Source organism: Neomonachus schauinslandi, chromosome 4, assembly GCF_002201575.2.
Source record: "Neomonachus schauinslandi chromosome 4, ASM220157v2, whole genome shotgun sequence".
NCBI lineage: Eukaryota > Metazoa > Chordata > Mammalia > Carnivora > Phocidae > Neomonachus > Neomonachus schauinslandi.
Window position 1 is genome coordinate 7,516,262 of NC_058406.1, and position 21,759 is coordinate 7,538,020.

Consider the following 21,759-nt stretch of genomic DNA (forward strand, 5'->3'; position numbering starts at 1 on the left):
AGGTATTTAGGTAGGAGTATTTTTAAGAGTCTCCCAGCCCTAAAAATAAAATACATCTTCTTAGAGACAGACTTCTTCCTGCTTTGACGCTAGTATAAAAACAATGGTAATGGCAATTTTAAATCCCTGAGGTTTCTACTTGTCATTGTTGAGCTTCATTCCTCTTGTACTGTTACACTGCTCGTTTCAGCTCCGGGGGTGACTCTACCTCTTCACTTCTGTACTTTTGCCAAGAGGTGTCAAAACTGCTCAAAAAAAAAAGCAAAAAAAAAAAGCTTGATTTTGATTAATATAGAGAAACAAGACTTTGCCTGACTGATAATAAAACTGATAAATGACATTTGAATTACTTGTAGCGGTAATTTATTACATAAAATATCTTTTATTTGACATGCGATTAGTTGCTGGAAGCATCACTCAATCTGACTAGTTTAAACATGCTCTAAAATGAACCCCAGTAAAAACCAGGGCTGTCTGCTGCTGGCATTATGAAATATACTAATCCTGGAGTGGGGAAAAAATCTGACTTTAAATATTTAAATGATTAATTGGGTTTATATATTTTTTTTTCCTTTCTAACCCCCTTAATTACAAGCAAACTCAGGGGAGTTTCTGAACTAGGTGTGCAATCTGCATGCTTATCACTGAGGCATTGTCTGCGTCCTGGGAGGGATTTATGGCCTCCACTCATGTGTGTTCTTGCCCATTTTACATCTAGAGCCCTTTCCTTCCCATGTCTTGGCTCTTTAAGGACAGATACTCCTTCTCTGAACCCAAGCCTAGAAGATGGGATTCTCTGGGCTCAGCCCCAGATGCTCACATCTCAGGGAGGGGTAAGCTTTTTCAGGACACTAACCCCCCCCCCACCCCCTGCCGCCATGGAGCCCGGTGCTCTTGGATTATCACCTCTGGACTCGCCAGCCCTTCTGCTTTGGTGGGAGATGTCCCACTCTGTGCCTCTTTTGGTATCTCTGCTCTTTGGTGAATGTGTTTGACCTTGAGATGGTAGTAAATGCCTGTGTCAGCAAAGAGAACTTAGACACCTGCCAGAAAGGTACCAGGTCAATCCATCCGTGTTTATTAAGCATCTACTTACTGTGTGCTTAGTACAGTATCGTCAGAGATACAAAACGTGATCCTTAAAAATCTTACAGGCTCTCTGGGAGAGAAAAGATAAACTCTTAAGAAAAGGATAATAATATAAGACATTGTGATTTAATGCCAAAATTAATTATACAGACAAGAAATTCCATAAGAATACAGAAAAGAGAAAAATTAATGTGGGCTAGAGAAGTCAGAGAAGGCTTTGTGAAAGCTGTAGGAGGTTGACACTGAGGGGAAGCTTGATGTCACCTGGTGTGAGAATAAACCAGTGTTGTCAGGGCTCAGAGGAAAGTCAGGCTGGGATTCGAGAGGAAATCTGACATTCTCTGCTTCTCGTTTTGCTTTCTTTTTGTTCAACTTTAATCAGGAATCAGTATGTGTGTATACCCGCAGCACCTACCCAGTCCTGAACATAAAGTTCTGATAAATGCTTGCTTGATCGATTTGTTCCAAGCTGATTTTTCTTATTTCCTCCCAAAGCAAGGTAGCTTTGGGACTTAGGGCCATTATAAATTTTGTAGGATAATATTTTTTTGTTAGGCTTAAATATTTTCCCTCACTGTCTTTGGTACCTAACTTAGGTCTTTCAAAGATTGACCTGGGGGCGCCTGGGTGGCTCAGTCGGTTAAGCGACTGCCTTCGGCTCAGGTCATGATCCTGGAGTCCTGGGATCGAGTCCCGCATCGGGCTCCCTGCTCAGCGGGGAGTCTGCTTCTCCCTCTGACCCTCCCCCCTCTCATGCTCTCTCTATCTCATTCTCTCTCTCAAATAAATAAATAAATAAATCTTTAAAAAAAAAAAAAAAAGATTGACCTGTATAGCTTCAGTTGGGATGTACATGTGTGAGGTTATTGAAAGGCTTTGACATTTGATTAGAAATCCTGAGAGTGTGGGTTCTTTCTCACTCTGCTTCTTCATAGCCCTGTTGAGCAACATATACTTACCCGTGGTTATCTTCATTCACTGAGCAAGCATTTATTTTATTCCTGCTATGGGCCAGGCACTGTGCTAGACCCCGGTGGTGAAAAGATTAATAAAGCCTAGTTGCTCTCTCCAGTTTTTCCTGTTGAGTAGGAAAGGCAGTTAAGCAAATAGCGGTGCCTGTGAAGTAGGTCCAGGTGAAGCCCGTGGCCCGGACGAGGCAAAGGGGCACATCAGACAGTAGGAGATGTTTAACTGGGCTGGGGGGGGTGCGGACATGGTCAGCTCATTGACCGACCAAGATGGACGAGAGCAACCAGGCTAAGGCAAAGGCATATGGACATGACACCGTGCAATGTTCAGTGGCTGGAGCTTGGGATGGCAGGGCCAGAAGAGAGGCCTGGAGAGGGAGGTGGCAGCCAGGCCGTCACCCTAATGGAGGACAGTTAAAAGCACATTGATTTTTTTTACTTCAAAATGTGTCATCTAATCATTTTTGAGGCTGTATTACCTATTTGACCATATTATTCTTAGACTAATATTAAAATTATTTGTATCATCTGAGAAGATGCTGCATGGAGAGGTAGGGAAGATGTTCTAGGAGTGTGTGAGGCAGCTGTCCCGGATGCTCTGCCTGGAGTGCCTTCCGCTCTTCTTTGCCTGGCCAGCTCGTTGCTGTCCCTCAGGGTTGGGGACAGCCGTCAGCTCCTCCCAGGACTGTCCCAGATGCCTCCGTTCCAGTGGGACGGAGGTTCTCCTTGGCCTGCCCAGTCCCCTGTTTGCTGCCATACTACCGTTAAATGTTTATTCACTTGTCTTTTCTATTACATTGGAATTCCTTGAATTAGAGGTTTTTTTTTTTTTTTTTAATCTATAACCCAAGGCTCTGACTTAGCAGGTGCTCTAGAAATGCTTGTTGAATGGATAGATGGTGGTGGAAATGTGCTTGGGAATTGAAAGGCTGTCCTGTAATACCACCATCCAGGGGGAGCTTCCCAGGGAGCCAGTGAGTGGGGGCCTCCTGTGTGCTTGGCCATGCAGGCTCTCGGAGTGGACAGGCCTTGCTTTCAGAAGGCCACCATTTGACCATTTAGAGGGAAGCCCAGTGCTTGGGGGAGTACAGTGAAGACTAACGCATGCCATCGTGCTTGGCGTGATGGTGAGAGCTTTTAGAATTAATGAAGGCAGATCTCACTTTTTACTTACAAAGAAGTTACTGGTTTATATATTGAAGAAAACATTTCTCTAATTTTTAGGAAATTGTATTTTTTCTTTTGTCCATGTGACTGGTTTAGAATAGTAGCTTTTCAAGAGCTAGCACGCTCTCTCTTTTGTTTGCTTTGTGCTGCTCCCATTGTGGTGCCCTGTGGGTGCCGCATAAGTGCCATTTGTAGATACTGAGGAGGGCAAGTGTCCCAGGAAAGAACCAAGTGAAGAAATCCATTCTGTAGGTTTCTTAGGCCACTGAAAGAGTCTTTGGTGTTGGTGGTAGGTAGGGTTATATCTTTGCCCACAGTGCAGCCTGTGTTCATTTTATAAGATTCCCCAACAAATAACAGAAAACCCAAAATAAGAGTGGCTTAAACGAGATGGAAGAATATTTCTCGGTTCTGTAAACATGGGCAGTCGGGGCTCTATGCTCTGCATCCCTGACACCTGGCTAGCACCCATCCTGTGCTCTGGTGTGACCGCCTCGGCTCCAGCTGTCCCATCTGCTGTCCAACCAGCAAGAGGAGGGACAGGAGGGAGAAGGACCAGCCTTCTAAGGACACCTCCTGACAATTGCCCGCATCACTTTCACTTTCTGCCCCCTGGCTGGAACTCCGTCACACGGCCACACCCGTCTGCACAGGAGGCTGAGAAGTGCAGTCCTTGTCCTGGTGGAGCATGTTCCCAGCTTTTCATATCCCACAGAAGGTTTGAGTTGGAATAAACACTGACTTCAGGATGATAGCTTCCCTTGGGTGGAGAGGAACACATGGCTAGTTTCAGTGGTATTTGGAAAGATCTAGCTGGTACAGTAGGTGGGTTTAGGATTACTAATTTTATTATCATGCTTTATAATTTATATAAATGTTATATTCTTTTGTATGTGTCAGAAATTGCAGGGGATACTTTAAAAAGTTGCATTTGAATTCTCAGGTCTTGCTTTTCCCCTTGGTGTCAGCTGCTAACTGAGCAGAGAGAGAACCTAGAGCCCACACTGCTGGGTATTGTTCTCAATCACTGCTGGCTCCCTTTACCTTTTCTCTTTGTTTTAAAAATTCTGAGTTTTTTTTTTTTTTTTCCTAAATCGACTTTATTGAGGTATAATTTACCTAAAATAAAACACACCTATTTTATTTGTATGATTTTGAGTTTTGGCAGGTGTACACTCCCATGTGGGCATCACCACATTGTAGAACATTTGCAGTACCCCAGAATGTTCCCTTGTGCCCTTTCCCAGCCAGCCTGACTCTGGGGCAACCCTTGGTCTGCCTTCTGTTGCTTCTGACTAGACTTCTCTTTCCTGGGTTTTATATAAATGGAATCATACAGTATGTACTCTCTCTTGTCTGGTCTTATGCTCAGCATAATGTTTTTGAGCTTTATCCGAGTCGCTGTGCATAGCAGGGGTTCCTTCCTTTTGATTACTGAGCGGTATTCCATGGTAGAGATGTACCACATTTGTCCGTTCACCGGTGGAGGGGCTGTGGGCTGTTTCCAGTTCTGAGCTAGGACGCTCAAAGCTCTTGTGAATGTTCGTGTACAAGTCTGTATGTTTTTACACCTCTTGGGTAAATGCCTGGGATTGGAGTTGCTGGCTCATATGTTAAGTGCATATCTATCTCAATAAGAAACTGCCAAACTGGTTTTCAAAGCAGTCGCACCATTTCACATCCCCATCAACAATGTGTGAGAGTCGTGGTCGCCGCTGTTGGTGTTCTTGGTCTTTTTTAATGCCAGCAATTTTCATGCGTACAGTGGTACCTTATAGTGGTTTGAGTTTACATTTCCAGGATGGCTAATCATGTTGAGCGTCATTTTACATGCTTTTTGTGCATTTGCATACACCTTCTTTCGTGAAGTGGCTGTTCCCGTCTTTTGCCTATTTTTAATTGTCTTCTTGAGTTGGAAGAGTTCTTTACGTCTTCTGGATTCATGTGCTTTGTCAGATGTGTGTTTATTAGTATTTCCTCCTGGCCCGTGGCTACCTTTTTCTTTTCCTTGACATTGCCTTTTTACAAAAGATTTTAAAATTGATGATGTCCATTTATCTTTGGGTTTCTTTTTTTCGGTTTTTTGTTTTCGTTTTTGTTTTTACAGTTTTTGGTTTCGGTGTCCTATCTGGGTTTCTTTTTTTGTTTTTTGTTTTGTTTGGTTTTGGTTTTTGTTTTTACAACTTATGGTTTTGGTGTCCTGTCTGTGAAGACTTTACTTCCCCCAAGGTTAGAGAGGTTTTCTACTTTTTTCTTCTGGAAGTTTTAGAGTGTTTGCTTTAATGTTGAGATCTGTGATTCATTTTTAGTTCATTTTTGTGTATGGTGCAATGTGGAGGTCAAGGTTCAGTTTTGCTTGTCTGGATGTCCATTTGTGCCAGCACTATATGTACAAAAGATTATCCGATCCCCGTTGAATTACCTGTCTTTCTATCAAAAATCAATTGTTTATATAAATATATGCATGGCTCTGTTTCTAGACTCTTTTTTTTTTTTAAGATTTTATTTATTTATTTGAGAGAGAGAATGAGAGAGAGAGAGCACATGAGAGGGGGGAGGGTCAGAGGGAGAAGCAGACTTCCTGCCGAGCAGGGAACCCGATGCGGGACTCGATCCCGGGACTCCAGGATCATGACCTGAGCCGAAGGCAGTCGCTTAACCAACTGAGCCACCCAGGCGCCCGTTGTTTCTAGACTCTTTAAAGAAATTTTTTTTAAACAAAGCTACTGAAGTACATTTTACATATCTTAACACTCACCCGTTTCAAATGTACAGTTCCTGACTTTCAGTATCTTCTTGAGTGATGCACTTACAATCAGTGTTAGCACTTTCATTACCCCAAATAAGATGCTCTGTGCCCATTTACCGAGAATCTCACCTCCCACCCAGGCAAGCACTAATCTACTTTGTCACTATAAATTTACCTTTTCTGGACATTTCAGGTAAATGGAATCATACTATAGGTGGTCCCTTGTGCCTGCCTTCTTTCAGCAGGCACAGTATTTTTTAAGTTCTTCCATGTGGTGGCATATAGCAGCACTTCCTTTTTATTGCCGAAGAGCCCCCATTGTATGGGCGTACCATCTTGTGTCCAGCAGGTCACCAGCTGACAGACATTTAGATTATCTCTAGTTTCGGTTGACCTGAATCACACTGCTAAGAACATTTGTGTGCAAATCTGATGTGGATGTATGTTTTCAGTCCTCTTGCATAGACCTCTAGGAGTTAAATTTCTAGGTCATATGGCAGTTATATTTCTGGATTTTTCTTAATTTTTCTTTCCAGTCAGCTTTTTTGAAGTATAATTTATACACAGTAAGATTAATCAATTTTTAGGGGCAACTGGGTGACTCAGTTGGTTAAGCGTCTGCCTTTGGCTTAGGTCATGATCTCGGGGTCCTGGGATCGAGCCCTGTGTTGGCCTCCCTGCTCAGCAGGGAGTCTGCTTCTCCCTCTCCCCCGGCCCCTCCCCTGCTTGTGTGCATGTGCACGCTTTCTCCTTCTCCCCCCGCCAATTAAATAAATAAATCTTTTAAAAAAGAATAAATTTTAAGTGTATAGTTTGGTGAGTTCACGAACTGTAACTCATGTAACCAACACTACAGTTACAATATAGAAAATTCCCACAACCCCAGAAAGTGTCTTTGTGCCCCTTGCACCAGTCCTATTCTCAACATCAGGTTCCTTTCAACCAGCAATCTACTTTGGATCACGAAAGTTCCGCCTTTCAGAACTTTTCACGTAAACGGCATCATGTAGCATGTAGTCTTTTGTGTCTGGTTTCTTTACCGACGAACATAATTCTTTTAGATGGATCCATGTTGAGATATATATACCGTCCATATTACACGTGTAACACACACACACACACACACAAATACACGTTTCTGTGACATATCCCCCTCTCCCACATTGCTTTAAAAATATAAAAACTATTCTGAACTCACAGCTAAATAAAAGCAGGCCGAGGTGGGGCTTAGCCAAGTGGGCATAGTTTGCTAACTCCTGTTACTCCACTCTTTGGATATACCACAATTTGTCCACTGACCATTGATAGTTGTTTGGGTTTCCAGTTTGGGGCTCTTATGAATAATGCTGCCGTGAACATTCGTGTGCAAGTGCAAGCCTTTGTGTGCATGTATGCTTCCTTCTCTCTTAGTTTCATACCTGGGAGTAGATTGCCTTAGCCACACGTTAGGTGTATGTTTGACTTTGTAAGAAATTGGTTGCACCATTTTACATTCCCATCAGCAACGTAGGAGAATTTCAGTTGCTCCACATCCTTATCTGCACTTGGTATTCTCAGTTTTTAAGTTTAGCCATTCTAGAAATGTGTATGTAATCATTGTACTTTTAATTTGTATCTCTCTAATGACTCTCTAATATTTTCATGTGCTTATTGGCCATGCATAGGTCTTTCATGGAGCATCTCTTCCAATCTTCTCACACTTTTTTCTAAATCATGTCATTTTATTGAGTTGTATGGATGTAGCTCTTTATCAAATAATAGGTTTTGCAGATATTCCCTCCCCCCTCCTATGACTTGCCTTTTTGTTTTCTTGGCAGTGTCTTTTGAAAAGCCTCAGTTTAAGCTTTTGATCATGTCCATTTCATTCTTTTTTTCCCCCTTTTATGGCTCATTCTTTTTGAATTTTAAGATGTCTTTGCCCACCCCAAAGATTTTCTTCTCTGTTTTCTGTTTTCTTGCGGTATCTTTAGAGTTTTGCTTTTTGGCTTCAGCGTGTGGTCCGTTTTGGGTTCATGCTTGTGTATGACACAAGGTGAGGGTCAAGATTCAGTTTCTTCCCCCTGTGGCTCTCCACTTGTCCCAGCACAGTTGTTATACAGATTATCCTTTCCCCATAGAATCACCTGGGCCTCTTCATCAAAAAAATCCCTCGACTGCATAAGCCTGGGCCTATTCCTGGGCTCTTCTGAGTTCTTACAGTTTAATTAGAGCTCGTATATTTTAATCTGTGAGTGAGGATATAGATATGACTGTCCGTGTCCTTCCTGCCTGAAGATGACACGGGCGATAGCATAGCATCCCGTGAGAAGTGGAAGGATTGTCTTTCACAGGATGTTCATGTGAAGACACGCTTGAATTTTCAGATGTGACCGCTGTGGGGTGACAATGTATCTGTGCCTCAAGCTGCCCAGGTGCTTCGGTTCAGAGCAGAGCTGTTGTGTTTCCAGTTGCTGCTCTCTGGTTGGTGTGTCCTTCCAGCCGCCAGCTACGCTCAGCCGTGTGCCTCAGTGGGCCCCCACACAGCGGCCGGGCCCCTGCAGCCCCGCCCGTAATAACCCTTAGCAGGTCGCCGGGCTGTGTGCCGCTAGCCCTGCCCCTCTGCTGTAACAAGCATGGGGTTGGCACACCGGCTGGATTCCAGGACCTCACTGTGGAAGAGCCTGTCTTACTCAATTTTCAGGGTGGCTTGTTGGGATGATTTGAGCAGCTAGACAGGGCACCGTGTGGCGTCATAGCCCCAGCCTCGGGGAGCGTGGAGGGGACCTTGCCCTGCGCTCAAGCTGTCGGCCTCCGCAAGGACTTGATAGTTTCTCCCCCTCGTTAGCAAGCGCCTCAGAGTGTCTCAGCAGGATGCTTCTGTGACGTTTCCAGCTCTGTACTGTTGATGACCCTTTACTGGATTGTGGATTGTGGGATTTCCACGGTATCAGTGAGTCGAGGTTCATGACTTGGTGACTTCAAGTTCAACATTGCTGTGTTGTGTGTGGGATTCCCAGCCCCACACGTGTTATTTGACGTTTGTTCTCACCTGCTAGGTGAGAATGTCTTGGTCAGTGGAGGTTTGACTAAAGGAATGGAGTCAGGTTGGTTTAGTTGTGTTCACGGAATGGTTAAGGAGTCACAGGGATGCATCTCTCCTGCCCCTGACAGGGCCACTGTATGCTTTGGATTCGCCTCTGGGCAGGAGGACCTCCGTGGAGACTGTCCGAGCTCAGGCTAATTGACAGAGTCCTTCGGGAGGTGAAAGAGGGCGTTGAGTTTCGAAGAGCCCTGTGCTCTTCTCCCTGCAGTGATTTGTCCTCAGACCTCGTTGCTGCCTGAGGCAGCGGGGCAGTGCCAGCATGCTGGGCTGGGCAGGGGGACACCTGCTGCCACCACTGACCGTCTCTTCAGCCTTCGTGAGACGCCAGTGATGGGGTCTTGGTAAAGTTCTGGGCCATTCAGCTCGTTAGCTGGTCGGGCATGTTGGGGAAGTGCTGTGGACCATTTGAATCTGAGTGACAGTAAACAGATCATTGTTCCTCCGTTCTTCCAACGTAGCAAAGCTCTGCCACCTTCAGTCAAGTGGCCTGTGCTTGATGAGAAGAGAAAAACGTCCTTGGGAGCCATTGTGTTGGTGGTGTGGAACCAGGATCTCTGATCTCAGGCTTCGTGTCTGCTTTGTACGCAAGGCAGGCATCTGCTTCCAGACTGGAGGCTCTGAAGCTTTTAAAAAGCTCGTTCATTCCACTCCCCTTTCTTCCGAGTGAGAGCAGAAAAGTGACTGACCCCATTTTCTGCCCTTGCCTGTAAAATTCTGGACCTTCGGGGAGTGTGGGGACCCGGTGCCCTGCTCTCCATGCCCTCGTGGGGGTCTGCACTGGCTTTGGGGTAGATTGGGCCTAGGGTGGGCGGCAGAGAGGACTCCACGTGGCCACGGCTGGGGCTTTGAGCCAGTTTGGGATCACGCCTAGTGCTTTCTCAGTAGCCCTGGTCTGTTACCCTTTGAAAGGCGTGCGGTGGGTCAGAGTTCCCTCCATCTTAGTTTCTCTCTTTTTTCATTTTGCCACAAGACAGAATTGTATCACACATCTCCAAAACGAGTAAAATGGCATTTCAGCTTCTTGTCTTTATAGACTCTCTGAACTTTAGGAAAGATCATTCTGGTCCCTTTTCATTAATAATGAAAACCAAGGGGCAATAAAATGTTCTTAACGCGAGCATGTCAGGAACGAGTCGCGGTGCGGGGGCTGAAGGGTGCGGCCGGCAGGGAGCCACAGGTGTTGCTTGGTGCTTGAGAGGTCAGAGCTCTGGAAAGGCGGCTGCAGCTGTCGCGGGGGTTCTGCTTCGTGGACCCTTGAACTGTCAGCACCTGTTCAGCCTTCCGGCTCCAGTGCCCAGAATGAGAGGCTGCGCTTCTCAAGACAGCATACGTTTGCAGGAAAGAAGGAGCCAGGCAAACTTTGGGTTCTGGTCCAGTTCCTTGCCCAGGTGTAGCTGTTCTTGCAAGGTACTGAGTGGGGATTTGAGAAGTCAGTGGTGAATACAGTATTCTGGACATGTGCCTATCTTGAAGGTGCTCTCTCTGAGGACTTTGACAGCGCAGATGGATGCTCTGGGTGTGGACGAAAGCCCTCCTGACCAGTGACTCTCTTGAAGCGTGATAAGGTGACTCTGTCTCCACTTTTCTTCTAAAAATGAGCTTGTGCTGGATGTTGGATGTTGCATCCAGGCACTCAGAGCAGAGTGGGCTTGGAATGAGACAAATGAGAAGGTTGCCCGGAACTCAGAGCCTCCTGGCTCCTCCAGGCCAGGGTGAAAGGTCCATCTATGTCAGTGGTCTCAGAGCTTTTGATTTAATGAGCTGCAGCTGCTTAGCCACGTAGACGCCTGTTGGATGGGGATGTTCACTACGGCAGAGCAGCAGGACTCCTTTCTTTCTTTTTAAGTGAGGGAGCAGGGGGAGGGCCAGAGGGTGAGGGACAGAGAGAATCCCAAGCAGGCTCCATACCCAGCACGGAGCCCAACACAGGGCTCCATCCCAGGACCCTGAGATCGTGACCTGAGCTGAAATCAAGAGTCGGCCGCTTAACTGACTGAGCCACCCAGGCGCCCCAGCGGAGCTCCATTCTAGAGACAGCTTCTGTGACCCTGAGTTTCACTGCATAACCGTGGGAGGAAGTGGGGATGACCCCAGAGCCCATGCGAGAGTAGACAGATACGTTTATATAAACATGGGTATGCTACATGTCAGGAGACACCATAAGCAGGGTCAAAAGAAAAATATACTGGGAAGGATTTTTGCAATTTTCTAAAAAGATTTTATCGATTTATTTGAGAGAGAGAGCGGCCATGCACAAGCAGGGCGAGTGGCAGAGGGAGAAGCAGGCTTCCCGCTGAGCAAGGAGCCCGATGCGGGGCTCCATCCCAGGACCCTGAGCTCATGACCTGAGCCGAAGGCAGACGCTTCAGCGACTGAGCCACCCAGGCATTCCCGATTTTTGCAACTTCTGTCATAGAGGGCTCATTTTCCAGGCTCCTCCATCACTGTCACCTCTGCCTCCTGAAAGCCGCATTCAGCTATATAAGAAATTTCTATAAATTGATGAGGAAATTAATAAAGAAATTGAATAGGAGAGTAGGGATCATATGCAATACACCAAAAAGGACACGCAGTGCAGAGATGCTCAGTCCTACTCACAGTAAGATTCATGCAAATGAAAACGGGCGTGAAGTAGTCTTTTCTGCTTTCGTATGGGCAACAACGCGGGTGTGATGAGCGCGCGCTGTTGGTGGCTGTGAGGAAATAGGCACTCTGGGATGGGGCTGGTGGGAGCAGCCTGGTTCAGCTCCTGTGGAGGACTATTTGAAAATATCTTTCTGAATTGCAAATTGCATGTACCTCTGACCCAGGCTCCTAGGAGTTCACGTGTACAAGTATCCTCCCACGTTATGTGTGAGATGACGTGTACACGGCCCTTGGGGGCAGCACTGTGTGAAATAGTAAGAGGCCGGAAATCAGTGGGGAATGGCTTAAATGGAACATTACGCAGCTATGGGGGGAAAAAGCAGGATGAGAAGTAGGGTGTGCAAGAAGAAAAATAATACATATCTGTGTTGCCTTACATGTGCATAAAGAGTCTCGGGCCGGACAGACGGGAAGCTGTTCACGGTGGCTCTGGGTGGTGGAGGGAGCCTGTTGGCAGTAGACTGATGACAGATGCTATGTGCTGTTCAGACCATATGCATCTATGAGCCGCTCAAAAGCTGTAAAACAAAAAGGGGAGTTGAGGGCTGAGGGAGAGGCCACCTGTTGATTACAGTTTGTGCATGAGACTCCAGGGCTGGGCCACGTTGGGAAACTGGTTTGGGATCCACAGGCCGTGCCGGCAGTGAGGGGAGGCGGGCAAGGAGAGACCCCTCCAGGCCCCTGCATCACTGTCACATCTGCCTCCTGAAAGCCAATTTGGCAGCTCGGGTAGGAGGGAGCGTCTCCCTCGCCCCCTTGGAGGTCTTTGCCCCTTGGATCCCCGTGGTGGCCCGTGTGTCAGCAGGCCCTCCTCACCGAGTGCCCACATCCTGCCACTGAGCCTGGAGAAGGGAGAAGGTCCCTCTCCTGCTCTCCTTTGTCAGGAGATGCCAGGCTATGAGGAGTACCTGGAGAGCTTGCAGGTACGGGGAGAGAGGTAAAGGCTGAGACACACAGTGTCTGTCCCCGCGGTTTGCATGGGGCCTTGCTCCGGGAGCTGTAGTGGTCTTTTCAAGAAGTTTGAGAATGCTGTTGTTCTTCCTTTTCTCTCGTGCGTGTCCAGACCCCAGCTTCCTTGTCATAACAGCACGCCTCGGGTGGGTGCCTTCTGGATAACTTGCCGTGGGCACTGTGGTCTGATTCTGCAGACCCGATTACTGTTCCGCACCACTGATCATTCTGGAAATGGTGTGCCGTGCCTTCCATGGCAGATCCCTTGAGAGGAGGCAGAGCGTCAGAGAAGATTATGGACATGCAAGTACTTTGTAAACAGTCCGTGGGAAAGATCACAAGGTAGAACACTCTGCTCTCCTCCTGTGGGATTGGAATTCCATTCAGGAGTCAGGGGGAGCTCCGGAAATGGTGTTCTAGAGCACTGGGCCAGGGTCCTATTCCTGCAGGAGGACTGGCTGCCCATGTCTGGTCCCCGCCCAACAGCAGCATGGGTTCTTCTGAGCCTCTTGTCCTCTCCCAGTCCGTCTTACCCCCTGGCAGGAGCCTCCTCCTGCCTCGCCTCCCTCCCGTCTGTATCTTGCCCTTGAGGGTACCCGATGTTGTTCTCCCAGAATATAGGGCTGACTGGGTCACTCCCGGATTCAGAGCCTTCAGTGACCCTACTGCTTGTGACACGATGATCGGGTGGCCTGGCCACACTCTCCACCTGGCCGCTGTGTGTCCCAGCTCTTTCCCCCCACTCTACCCTCCACCATTCCCGCTTGATTGGCCCCTCTCTGTTCTTGCCAGTCTCCCCTCTTGGGTAGGCCCAGTTGCTCAGTCGGGCCACAGTGGCCACCTTCTCTCCTTAAGCACAAGTCAACCCCTGCCTTGGTACTTGCTCGTCCCCTGCCTGGAGCTCTGTCCCTGGGACCCCACACGTTTCAGTGTCTGCCTCCTCCGAGGCCCTGCTGACCCCTGGCTCTCCTCCCTGGCCCTTCCCACCTCACATTGCCCCATTGGGCCTTCTTTTTGTTGTTGTTTAAAGATTTTATTTATTTAAATAGTCTCTCTGCCCAATGTGGGGCTCGAACTCAGGACCCCGAGATCAAGAGTCGTATGCTCCACCGACTGAGCCCGGCCAGGCACCCCACCCCATTGGGCCTTCTTGATCACTCTCTGGAGTTAACTTGTTCAGTCATTTGTAAGCTGTCTGCTGCATGGTTCAGGATGAGAGCAGGCCAGGGCACCGGGGTCTCGTCACCCCACGCCCCTGGGCCTACAACACTGTCCGGCACACAGTTGATGCTTCATGAAGTCTTGAATACACAGATGATGCAGTCTCCTCCTTTCCCCTCCCCTGGTTCTGAGGTGGCTCTTAGCTCATCCCTGTCTGTAATATGGCGTGGGGACGTGTATTTATGTACACTTAAAAGTGTGTTTGTGTCAGCCTCACAGGACCCTTTGTTCCCTGAGAGTGGAGTCCATGTGCTAGGTCTGCAGATCACCTCTGCCACCTGACTGCCACCCTGGGACTTGGCTCACGGCTACCCACCTCCACACAGCAGGTGTGTAGTGGAGGCGGGTCGTTCCGAGAGCCCGGACAGAAGAGAGAGACACAGCCATGCCACTGTTCTCACTGTCACATGCTGTCTCCTGCAATTGTGTGTCGCAGTTGCCGATCCTTCGAGATTAAGAGACAGTACACGTGCTCTCCCCTGCCCGGGAAGGATGTGTGTGCTTCTCCTGACGCACCTTTTCTCCCAACCTCAGGCCCTGTGGGGTCCCGATGGAGAGACTACGGTGCCTTGGCTGTCATCACGGCAGGCATTGCGTTCGGCTTTCACCAGCTCTACAAGGTACGTCTGCCCTTCCTTGTGCCCCCCACGCCGGCATTCAGCCCCGTTCCAAGGTTGATCTGTGTCGAGGCACCCAGCCCTGGAGTGCGATGGCAGGAGAGGGGCTGCGTGTGGAGGCAGAGTGTACAGATGAGCACGTTTTCTGTGGGGGGCGTCTGGTTCAGTCTCTGTCCTGCCCCCACCGGGATGGGTGCCCTTGGCAACTTCAGACCCTGCTCATCTGCTGCACTGGGCATTGCTCCTCAGAGTCCCTGCTGCGCAGGGTGACCATGGGGCCCGTCTATCAACAGGCCATGTCAGGTACTTAGAACAGTGCCCAGCATATGCTGAGTAGGTGGGACATTTTTGAGAAACAGAATGACAAGGTGGTTGAGAGCAGGGACACTGTAGCCCAGCTGCTGTGTTGCATCCCAGCTTTGCCACTTAGCAGGAGCTCAGTGGTCTCATCTGTAAAATGGGGACGATAGTACCTACCTCACGAGGCTGTTGTGAAGCTCCTTTGGAAAGTGCTGTGTGCCCGGCACTCAGGAAGCACTCTGTGCTATTATTCTACTTGAGTATTTGAAACCGGCTTTGAGAATCTCAGGATCATTTTATTTATGGGCTCTGTTTTTGTTTCCTACATATTGTGTTGGCATCCCTGTAAATACAGGATTTTTTCCCCAAACTTCATAGTCAACGCTCAGGATCCCAGACTTGGTTGCTTCCAGCAGAACTGCAGGCATGAAATGAACACATACTTCCTTGATACCAAATACTAACCAGATACGAACTACCAGATACTAACTTTGACGTGAAGGAAGCGAGTCTTTTCTGGAAGATGCAGAGCCAGGGTAGGTCCCGGAGACAAAAGACAAAACAGTGGTCAGAGAACTTACTCTCTGCTGGTCCTGGAGAGAAGGCCTCTTTCCTCCTGATGTCACCTGCAACGAATACCCAGACTCACTGCTGTAACTTTCAGCACGTGAAACTTGTTTAAACACTGTGCTCTGGGATTCTTAATTTTTGACTTCATGCAAAAGCTAGTGACAGAGTTGCAGCAGAGTATAATTTTTTCAGAGGAACATCTATTCTTGGAATTGGAAATTTCCATGTCAGAAATCCAGAAGCAAAATGTTCTAGGTCCTGGGACTTCTCCCCCGACCTGATGCCCTTCCCTTACCCTGTGTGCTGAAAGCCTATTTCCAGTTGCTAACTGTGTCCAGTCACCAAGAAGAATAAAATGCTAAGACAGAATTCTCAAAATAACGTCCCAGCTCTTACTAAGCGGTACCTAATCATCACGTGGCCCCCCTCGGACGGCCTGTGGTCTGCTGGAAGTGGGCCTAGTTCCGGTTGGAGCAAAGCAGAGGTATCATTAACTTTCCCCACCAAGCTCTGATCTTTACTCTTGGCCTTAAAAAATAAGAGACACCGAAAGATCAGTGGCAATGGTGATGAGAATTTTTTTGTTTAGTTTCTTTAAATTAAAAAAAAAAAGGAGGTAAGAACCATCACCTTGTTTTATAAATATGTAATGATTTAGGCTCGGGGAGTGTATGTGCTCCTTCCTTTGGCTTTTTTGATCTCAGAAGTTTTCGTTTGTTACATGTGTGCGAATCCCTTGACTTTTATACTCAGGAAACTTTCAACCTGGAAGGTAAGGCTAAACATTTGATGAGTTTCGGCTCAGTTGTGGGTAATAACTCACACAGTGGTTGAAAAGCTTTTTGCAAAATATAAAATGCTTCTGTGTCTTTGCTAAATAATGATCTTCACTCCGGAGTCGCTCATGAAGTGAGTTCTGCGAGAGACCTCCTTCTCCTTCCCCGGTACAGAACCCTTAATGGAGAAGCTGCTGCTGTCTCTTTTCCCATCTGGGCCCCAAATGGAATAGGAAGCCACGTGCTTTGGTCCCACCTGCCAGTTACCACACCTGCCGGCCTGTGCTGCCTCCAGGGCCCTCCGCCCCCATTAAAGCTGGAGACTGGGCTCACGCTTCTAAAACAAGAGTTTCTGGAGTGCAGTGCCCATATTCTGTCACCCAGCCCTCCCAGCGGCCGCCCTGCTGCCCACCCTCCACCCCTTCCCACCTCAAAGCAGGCAGCCAGTTACCAGCTATGCCCCACTTGCCTTCTTCCTGAATGTTCCAAGACCCTCCTCTTCCCCTGGGCTTCCCGAATTCTGGGCCGCCTTGTTTGGTTGCCCTGTGGCATCTACTTCCTTCTCCCCAGGGTCAGTTTCTTCAGGTTCTGCCCCTTCCTCTCCCTTCTGCCCTTGTGTCTGGGGGAATTTGACTGCATTTGATTGACTCTTACCCGAAGGACGCTAGTTCTGAGGATTCAAGGCTTAGTTTAGGAAAAAAACTTGAGGTGTGACCTCTTTCGATGGCCTCGGAATGCTGTGTATTATTCCCTAGTAAAAGGACCAAAGGCCCAGACATGTGCTGTCGATTTTCATCTAGTTTCTTGAATAATTTTTTTGTTTATTTTATTTTATGCATTTGTCTCTGAATGGTGATTCATTCATGTGGATCAAAATGTCTAAAGGATCAGAAAAGTGTACAGTCAAAAGCATCCCTGCCGCTCCTCCCTGGAGGCCACCAGTGGTATCACTGTCTTGCATCACCTTCTACATTTTTATCTTACAACTTTCAAAGCAGAATTTTAAATATTTTTTGTTACGGAAATCTATGTAGCATCATGGAGATGATTAAATAAAAGGACCAAAAATAGACCGAATTGACTTTAACTTGTCCCTACTTCCTGGTCCTTGTCCTTATGCAGAATCTTAATGAGCCTCGTAACTTTCAAGTATCTCATTGACGGTGTTTGCGTCGGGTTTCCGAAACCCGGAGGTGACAGAAAGTGGGTGGGCAGAATTTGAGAGGTGGCTGGAGAATGACCCCAAGTGCGTGCCCGCTGCTGACGCCCGCCCTGCTCCTTGTAGAGATACCTGCTCCCCCTCGTCATGGGTGGCCGAGAGGACAGGAAGCACCTGCAGAGTATGGAGGCGAGTCTCTCGGAGCTGAGTGGCAGCGTGGCACAGACAGGTAAAGATTAATGACTCCATCAAGTCGCCCCTTCGAGCCTTCACCAGCAGCCCCTTCTCTGCCCCGCCCCTCCCCCTCCGTCTCCACTTTATGTGGTGACTTCATTTATCTGCTCTGAGAATCTGTTCACATTTGCAAATGAAGCCGCCGTCATTTCGGTTTAATTTGAAATTGCTTGTTTACTGTCGGCGCGGCCTCAATTAATTATGTTTTTACGGAAAGGCTCCCAACCTCAGAATATTAATAAGGGGAATAAAATGACAGCCTTTCTAAGGGCTGTAAAGTTCATTTTTAATTTCTGCTTCTGTGAGGTTTTCAGGGGGGTTTTCAGCGATTTTTTTCCCCCTTCCCTCTAAGAATCCAATACAGGGTCAAGAAAGGCTGTAATTACTGCGGCTCCGGGGACCCCAGCCACCTCCTCTGTCATCGACTCCACGGGGCTGGCGTTCATTACCCGGTGCCCCAACGATGGCCCAGATTAGCTGGGACCTGTCGCACCAGAGGTGGCTTTTCCTCTTTATAAACTTGTTTACTAGACAGAGGCTCTGAATCTAAAAACTCAGGCAAGCGCCGGAGCCACTGTCCCAGGCAGGAGTCTGTCCCCCCGGGGTGCGTTTGCAGAGCCCCCAGAAAGGCTCTGGTGCATCTGCCCCCGGGGAGGCTGACGCTGGGGCCCATGGCTCCCACACGGCCCTGTGACACTGTGACCCGGGGGCATGCCGGCATCCTCGGGGTTGGGTGTGGAGGGCAGGGAGGAGCGGCCGGAGAGCAGGATTTGGAGTCTCGAACCGCTCCCGGCATCGCGGACCTGAGATGCATTTCTGCCAGCATGGGAGAGTCCGCGAGTTCCCACGAGGTGAGGGGCTGAGATGAGGGACATAGACGGTACCAGAGTCGGAAGAGCCGAGCACATCATAAGCACATGTAATTGGAGGGGAGAGGTTTCGGACGGATATACTGTTGACCACGGACAAGTGCACAATGGAAAGATGGAGTGGGAATGCTAGAGGTTAGATACGGTGCAGGTAGATGGCCCAGAGTGCAGATAAATTACATGCATTGTGGGGTGGGGGGTGTCTGCTGATCAGTGAGATGCGGCAGCTCTAGGTGGGTGGACAGAGAGGGGAAGAATCCGTATCATTTAACAGAGATGCGACTGCTTTCTCCTCCCAGTGACTCAGTTACAGATGACTTTAGCCTCCATCCAGGAGCTGCTGATTCAGCAGCAGCAGAAGGTCCAGGAGCTCGCCCACGAACTGGCTGCCACCAAGGTACTTGTTCCTGACCCTCTCCAGATCCAGGTCTGCCCTGCTCCGGGCTCCGCTTGGGGCCTTTGTGCCCAGTTCACTGTGTTCCATGGGGGCCGACTCTGTCTTTTCTTGTGCCCGTTACACAGCAGGGGCCCACACGCCCTCTGCAGAGAGAGGAGGGAGTCACTGTCTCTCCGTGCCCCCTCCTAGCAGGGGGAGGAGAAGCAGCTCTTCGCCTGTGGCCCTCCCGTGTCAGCACACACGCAGCTCTGGATGTGGTTGGGGTAGACACAGGATGGTCTCCCCGAGCATGTTAGGTCACAGGTCACAGTGTGGCCAAGAGCGAGTCCAGGGGACAGGGAGGTAGGGGGAGGGTGCCAAGACGCCGGGTGAAGTTGGCTACAGTGGGCAGAGTCTCTACACCCAGCTCTTGGGAAGTCAGGTGACCCCTGAAGGAGCAGTTTCCTTGCCTCACTTCCCACATCTGAGCAGTCTTGGCGATATGAGATCCTAGGATCAGACCGCCTGGGTCGCAGTCCCAGCGAGCTGTGTGAGCACAGGCAGGTTTCTTAACCTCCCTGAGTCTGTTTCCTCATCTGTAAAATGAAGCTGTAACGGCACCTCCTTCGTTGTCTGTCCGTGCTTAGAACAGCGCCTGGCTCCTGTTGGCTCCCAGCATGGCAGGCTGCTGGCTTGGGGCTGTGGGTGCGTGCCAGGGTCATTCCCGGGCACTGTCTTGGACAGACCCAGCCCAGGAGACACTGGTCCACCAGTGACTCCAGGATGTCCGCTGTGCTCCCCACTCCATCCCCTGCTGCTTTCTCGTTGCTTCCACACAGCCCGCACAGTCAAGGAACCTCCTCTGAGTGGCTCTCCCAGGAGAAGCCCCACCCGGTGCAGAACCCGATGTGAGCCGGCGCTCAAATCTTTTACATTCGCAAAACCAAGTGAAACAGGAATCTTTCCATTTCCGATGGAATCTGGGGTGCCTCTTGTGAAGAGGGTCCCCAAGAATCCCCTTCTTGGATACCCCACTTCCTCCTCAGATGGCTGTGGTTCCCTGTGGCCACCTCTAGCCGCGGTACGTGCTCCCTGTGGGCGGGCAGCCCATAAAGCAGCCGGGAAGGCCGGGTTATGGCCCCCACCCTGCTCTCCTCTATTATCTTTGGGAGCGGTGGCCTGCCAATGGCCAGAAGCCATTCCGGAAATTGGAAAACTGTTTGCAGACCTTAAGCATTAAGATTAAGACCACATGTTGCATTTTAAGAGGGGAGGGGGCCCGAGATTGTGCTTGGCGGCTGAGAGCTGTCTCTGTGAGTTCCTAGTGCTTGCTTCCCTGATGGTCCCCCCCCCCCCCCACTGCCCGCGTCCCCGGCCCCCTTTCATCCTGTCCTGTACTGAAGTGGGCTCACTGGTGTGGTGTCTAAACCCAAATGCGTGAAGACTTTGGTTACCCCATAAACCAGCGACTCAGAGCTGTGTTTTCTCAGCTGTAATGTAAGTTTTTATATCTGGCTTCCAAACTCCTACTGCAGCCCTGTAAAAAATTAAAAAGAAGAGCGTTAAGTAATTAAAAAACCTACATAAAACTGAAGGCTGAGAGTTTTCTACAACTGTTTTTTAAAGAGACTGGCTAAAAAGCCCCAGATGTCAGATTTTATTTCTAAATCCTGGCATCTGGCACCATATGCGTTTGGAAATTTGAGTCCTTTGTAGGCCGGTGAGTGGAAATTGCTCCCTTGTTAATGGGCTGCTATGGCTTTCAAGGTCTCCAAGAAGCCAGAACGGTGGCTCCTGGATCTGCGCTGTCTGGTGGTCTGGAGTGAGGACCCTGAGGGGATGTGTGTGCGGGCGGCTGGTGTTTGCAGGGGGGTTGTGTGCACTCCCTCCAAAACCTCCAGCCCCTCTGCAGGGCTTCTCCCTGTAGAGGAGTGCTCACCTGAGTGGGGCCCCCACCCCAGGTCAGAGATCCCCGCCAGCCTGGTGGGAACATCCGAGACCCCTCCTCTCTGCCAGCCTGGGCCTCCCCATGTTCTCCTGAACTTACGGTTCTGGTTTTCTGGGTCTGGCCAGGGTAGAGGTGTTAGGGAAGCTGGGGCCTTGCACGACTAATCCACGTACTTGAGGCCACCTGGAGGTGGCCTCCGGCCTGGTGGATGCGGGCCCATACACCTGGGCCCATCACACCTGGAATTGGCCCATAAACACTTCACAGACCGCTTGGCCACCAGCAACTACCATTTGGGGGACCACCGTTTGGACTTTGCTCTTCTCCGTCTAGCCCAACAAGATTTGCCAAAGAAAGGTATAGTTCTCTGAAGTTTATTTGGAAAACGGTCAAGGATGGCGTCTGTCCTAGGGGTTGTGGCAGTTTCTCCGTGGTCCCTCTTCAGGGAAAGAATTGGCGTTAAGTCCTAGGACAGCTTCTTGCTCTCTGCTGAGCCTTCAGAATCATCCCAAAGCAGTGGCTGCGGATGGATGGTGTGGCCCGCACGTTGTTGCAGCTTTGCAGATAGCCGGGTGCAGCCTGGGGGGCTGACCTTGCTGCGGTGGGAGCCGAGGGCTGCCCAGTAGTGTGGGAAGGTGCTCCCGGGGCGAAGCCTGCCTTCTGGGCCTGCTTGCCACTGGAGCTGGGGGCCGGGCCGGGCAGGTGCTCAGCGGCCTCCCCGGCCCTCCAGCACACCTTGGAGATACTGCGGGTCTGGTCCCAGGTCACCACAGGAAAGCCAGTATCACAGTAAAGGGAGTCAGATTACTTTTTTGGCTTCCCAGTGTGTACGAGAGTTCTGTTTACACTGTACTTCAGTCTGTTAAGGGTGTAATAGTATTATGCCAAAAAAATGTGCATACCTTAATTTAAAAATACTTTATTGCTAAAAATCGCTGACGATCATTTGAGCTTTCAGTGAGTCCTATTCACTGATCATAGATCACTATAACAAACATAAGAATAATGAAAAAGTTTGAAATATTGCGAGAATTGGT

The 21,759-nt window shown here is 49.1% G+C and overlaps 1 protein-coding gene across 1 annotated transcript in view; it reads left to right on the top strand.

The window, feature by feature from the left end:
• PEX14 (peroxisomal biogenesis factor 14) overlaps positions 1–21,759 on the top strand; it is a 139,431-nt gene that overhangs the window by 113,699 nt on the left and 3,973 nt on the right. Inside the window, exons 5-7 of the mRNA XM_021683426.1 lie at positions 14,408–14,493; positions 17,422–17,524; positions 18,698–18,795. Coding sequence (XP_021539101.1) covers positions 14,408–14,493; positions 17,422–17,524; positions 18,698–18,795 — 287 coding nt within the window. The remainder of the gene's footprint in view (positions 1–14,407; positions 14,494–17,421; positions 17,525–18,697; positions 18,796–21,759) is intronic.